This window comes from Electrona antarctica, assembly GCF_951216825.1.
Source record: "Electrona antarctica genome assembly, chromosome: 12".
Classification (NCBI taxonomy): domain Eukaryota; kingdom Metazoa; phylum Chordata; class Actinopteri; order Myctophiformes; family Myctophidae; genus Electrona; species Electrona antarctica.
In genome coordinates this window covers 7,610,180-7,615,179 of record NC_136793.1, presented here as the reverse complement: position 1 = coordinate 7,615,179, position 5,000 = coordinate 7,610,180, and the positions used below count along the sequence as shown (strand labels likewise).

At 48.4% G+C, this 5,000-nt stretch overlaps 1 protein-coding gene across 1 annotated transcript in view; it reads right to left on the bottom strand.

Annotated features, from left to right (window-relative positions):
• Positions 1 to 1,213, bottom strand: part of lrrc2 (leucine rich repeat containing 2) — an 8,206-nt gene extending 6,993 nt beyond the window's left edge. Inside the window, exons 1-2 of the mRNA XM_079516710.1 lie at positions 1,075 to 1,213; positions 263 to 387 (exon numbers count right to left, since the gene is read on the bottom strand). Coding sequence (XP_079372836.1) covers positions 263 to 387; positions 1,075 to 1,211 — 262 coding nt within the window. The 5' untranslated portion in view covers positions 1,212 to 1,213. The remainder of the gene's footprint in view (positions 1 to 262; positions 388 to 1,074) is intronic.
• Between the last annotated feature and the right edge of the window lie 3,787 nt (positions 1,214 to 5,000).

Here is a 5,000-nt window from a genome sequence, read left to right as displayed (position 1 = left end):
CGTGCGTGCGTGCGTGCGTGCGTGTGGGGTACCAACCTGTGTGTGTGTGTGTGTGTGTGTGTGTGCGTGGTACCAACCTGTGTGTGTGTGTGTGTGTGTGCGTGGTACCAACCTGTGTGTGTGTGCGCGTGTGTGTGGTACCAACCTGTGTGTGTGTGCTCCTTGGTAACACCAACCTGTGTGTGTGCGTGCTCCTTGGTAACACCAACCTGTGTGTGCGTGTGTGTGTGTGTGTGCGTGCGTGCTCCTTGGTAACACCAACCTGTGTGTGCGTGTGTGTGTGCGTGCTCCTTGGTAACAGAGCGGTCCAGGTACTGCTGCAGTCGGTTCTCTTCACTGCTTCCCAGACTCTTACAGAGGATTCGGTACTGCCACTGCTGGTCGATTCTACACAGAGATACAGTTAGTGTGTGTGTGTGTGTGTGTGTGTGTGTGTGTGTGTGTGTGTGTGTGTGTGTGTGTGTGTGTGCGCGTGCGTGCGTGCGTGCGTGCACAGGTGCAGTTTGTACAAGCGTGTGTGTGGGCATGTGTGCGTCACTCAGTCAACATAACGGAAAGCCTTCAGCACCATGTTGATATCAACCTGAGGACATCACGTCTCAACCTGATGACATCACGTCTCACCCTGATGACATCACGTCTCAACCTGATGACATCACGTCTCCACCTGATGACATCACGTCTCCACCTGATGACATCACGTCTGTCCCCAAACAAGACACTGCTCTGCTCTTACACACATGCCCTTTAACATGCTCACCACAGTTCTCCATAAATAGACCTGTGTGTGTGCGTGCGTGCATGTGTGTGTGTTTGTGCGTGCGTGCGTGCGTGCGTGCGTGCGTGTGTGCGTGCTCATGTTACTAAGATAAGACTCTTCTGTCATAGGGGAACAGAGCTGTCTGTCTGTCTGTCTGTCTGTCTGTCTGTCTGTCTGTCATCTTTAGATAGAAGTGAACAGATCAAACAAATCATTTCAAATTCCATCTTAGGGACATGGTATAAATGCTGCTTATTGGTGAAGTGAGTTAGTGCTCAACAGCGCCACCTCCAGGTCCATGTGGTGAGGCTTACTTGGCGAGCGCGCTCTTCTCCACTCTCTCCTTCTCCTGCCTCTGCTTGTGGCGGTACTGTTTGACCCGCCCCTCCCACAGCCCTCTGACCGACGACAGGTCATAGGTCACCTCCGCTCTGACCCGCTCTGAACGCATGGTCACTGAGGAGAGAGGAGAGGAGAGGAGAGGAGAGGAGAGGAGAGGAGAGGAGAGGAGAGGAGAGGAGAGGAGAGGAGAAGGGAGGAGAGGAGAGGAGAGGAGAAGGGAGGAGAGGAGAGGAGAGGAGAGGAGAGGAGAGGAGAGGAGAGGAGAGGAGAGGAGAGGAGAGGAGAGGAGAGGAGAGGAGAGGAGAGGAGAGGAGAGGAGAGGAGAGGAGAGGAGAGGAGAGGAGGCTTTACTTTAAGCTGTGTTTCCATGGAATGTCAGAGACTGTTCCCGTCTCACAGAAGATGCTTCTGAACATACTCCATCTTAAAATAACGAATAACAGATCTACAAGCTCAGAGCTTGTAGATCTGCTATTGTCAGTGTGCGACATACTTCCATCAGACATGCTGAACTTCTATGTAATCCCAATGAGTCAACACAGCCATGATGACGAGCAGTGGTGTGCACATATTGACATATTGAGGGGCAGCTAGGTGCTCTCAAGTGGACAAAAAAGGGGCACCTTGTGCGGCGCATGGAACCGCCGTCTGTTTCAATAGTGTGTGGGAATAAATTGGGGCATAAATAAGATAATATATTATCAGCTTTTAATCCAGAATTGGTCGATGTCACAAAAAACTTGTAACTTTCAAAAGGGCACATTACTCTCCAGAGGGCAAAGGGTCAGGTGTTCTAGCACAATGGTTCTCAAAGTGGGGTCCGGGGACCCCCAGGGGTCCTTGATGGAGTTCCAGGGGGGACTCAGCTAAATGATAGTTTGGAACCAAATGGACCCTTATGCGTCTGTAACTCTGAGAGTGTACAAATGGAACCATTTGGTTCCATTTGTACACTCTCAGAGTAAAATTAGCATTGATTTTACATAAATTGGGGGTCCCAGAGATATAAATGTCAAACTGGGGGTCCTTGAAATGAATATGTTTCGGAATCACTGCTAGAGCCGTAAAAATCCTCCCTTATCGGGGTCACTGGCATATGTTTTCAAATGGGGGGTCCGTGGCCTAATAAATTTGGGGGTCCTTGACACGAAAAAGTTTGGGAACCACTGCTCTAGCTAGCACAATGGTTCTCAACCTATTCAGGTCGTGACCCCAAGAAATTCCTTGCATGTGAATTTTGTATTTTGTAGTATTGGAGTTTGGAAGCGCTCGTTGAATATCACTCAACGGCCCATATAGCTGTGCTTATCTACGGTGGATTTTTATGAAACAAAAAACATTATAGATTGAAAGAGGATTGGAAGATGAATTTGACGTTGTTTAATATAATTAGAGAGGACTTTTCTGTTTGGATGAATGGGCTGTCTATGGGAAGTAGCACCTATAGGTATCACCTTGCTGGCAAGAGGGCTGCGGTCTGAATATGGCCAATAGCAGAACCTCTTGTCTATCTGTGCATGTCGACGCCCCTGATGACGAGTCGACGACTGAGGACTTAAGGTCCCTGCACACTGGACGCGTTTTCGGATGTTTAGCAGCGTTTTTCCGTCGGTTCCGTCCGAAAGTGCAAACACCTTTAGACCTGCTGTGAGTGCCAGTAACATGGAGGAGGAACAGGACAGGGTAGAATAGAGTAGCGCTCATGGTGTGAACAGGACAGGGTAGAATGGAGTAGCGCTCATGGTGTGAACAGGACAGGGTAGAATGGAGCAGCGCTCATGGTGTGAACAGGACAGGGTAGAAGGGAGCAGCGCTCATGGTGTGAACAGGACAGGGTAGAAGGGAGCAGCGCTCATGGTGTGAACAGGACAGGGTAGAATGGGGTAGCGCTCATGGTGTGAACAGGACAGGGTAGAATGGAGTAGCGCTCATGGTGTGAACAGGACAGGGTAGAATGGAGTAGCGCTCATGGTGTGAACAGGACAGGGTAGAATGGAGTAGCGCTCACGGTGTGAACAGGACAGGGTAGAATGGAGTAGCGCTCATGGTGTGAACAGGACAGGGTAGAATGGAGCAGCGCTCATGGTGTGAACAGGACAGGGTAGAATGGAGTAGCGCTCATGGTGTGAACAGGACAGGGTAGAATGGGGTAGCGCTCATGGTGTGAACAGGACAGGGTAGAATGGAGTAGCGGTCACGGTGTGAACAGGACAGGGTAGAATGGAGTAGCGCTCATGGTGTGAACAGGACAGGGTAGAATGGGGTAGCGCTCATGGTGTGAACAGGACAGGGTAGAATGGGGTAGCGCTCATGGTGTGAACAGGACAGGATAGAATGGAGTAGCGGTCACGGTGTGAATCCAGTGTAAGTGTGAAGCTGTTTGTGGATTTACAGCCTGGATACGACTCAACACAACAGCTCCTGTCAGAGGACAATAGCAACACAACACCCCCCCCCCCCCCTGTCACACACACACACACACACACACACACACACACACACACACACACACACACACACACACACACACACACACACACACACACACACACACACACACACACACACACACACAGACAGACAGACAGACAGACAGACAGACAGACAGACAGACAGACAGACAGACAGACAGACAGACAGACAGACAGACAGACAGACAGACAGACAGACAGACAGACAGACAGGCATCTAGGGTGACTCACAGCAGCGCTGACATAGTGACATTTACAAATGCATTCATTTATCAGACGCTGTTAATCCAGAGCGATTTATAGTAAGCAGGAACAAAAACAACACGGTGATACATCAAATACATATAAAGTCATCATCCTACTGTACGTAAGCTAAGAACAGTGGAATATCTAAATAATGAAACTACCCGTATATGTGTATTGATGAGATGAAGTAGACCTTTAAAGCAGTTATACCATTACTTATAAGAGTGTGCACCCTATAGCTGTGCTTATCAAGGTCACACTCGAGGCCCCTTTTCCACCGGTTGGTTCCCAATGGGAACCAGTTCAGTTCTTTTTGTTTTTTAGTCCATGAGCCAGAGTTCCAAAATTGAAACGAATTGAGTGGGCAAAACCATACCTATATCAGATTGTTATCACCATGAAACTTCTCCAATTGAGTACTTACACGAAGACAATGATTTATTGTATTACACATTTTACATTTTTAAATATGCAAATGAGGCATTATGTAGGAAAATATGCAAAATAATAGAAAATATGAAAAAGCTACTACTGTGGAAGGGTTATCATGTATTAATTTACTTGTATTGATCCTATAAACAATTTAATATAGGGTATAGTTTGCCCACCGATTGTGGAGCTCTGCCTCATGGACTAAAAACCAAAAAGAACTGAACCGGTTCCCATTGGGAACCAACCGGTGGAAAAGAACTGAACCGGTTCCCATTGGGAACCAACCGGTGGAAAAGAACTGAACCGGTTCCCATTGGGAACCAACCGGTGGAAAGAACTGAACCGGTTCCCATTGGGAACCAACCGGTGGAAAAGAACTGAACCGGTTCCCATTGGGAACCAACCGGTGGAAAAGAACTGAACCGGTTCCCATTGGGAACCAACCGGTGGAAAAGAACTGAACCGGTTCCCATTGGGAACCAACCGGTGGAAAATAACTGAACCGGTTCCCATTGGGAACCAACCGGTGGAAAAGGGGTCAGAGAGACAGAAAGATGTACTATATAGTGTCAGAAAAAGTAAAGACACGTCAGGGCTCTCCAGGACAGACGACACCTCTGGCCTGCGCTTCAAGGGACTCCCCGACCAACGGACTGATATGGAGCGAATAATGGTTAAAAAAAAAAGGTAAATGGTGCATTTATATAGCGCCTTTATCCAAGGCGCTTTACATAGATTGTGCATTCACC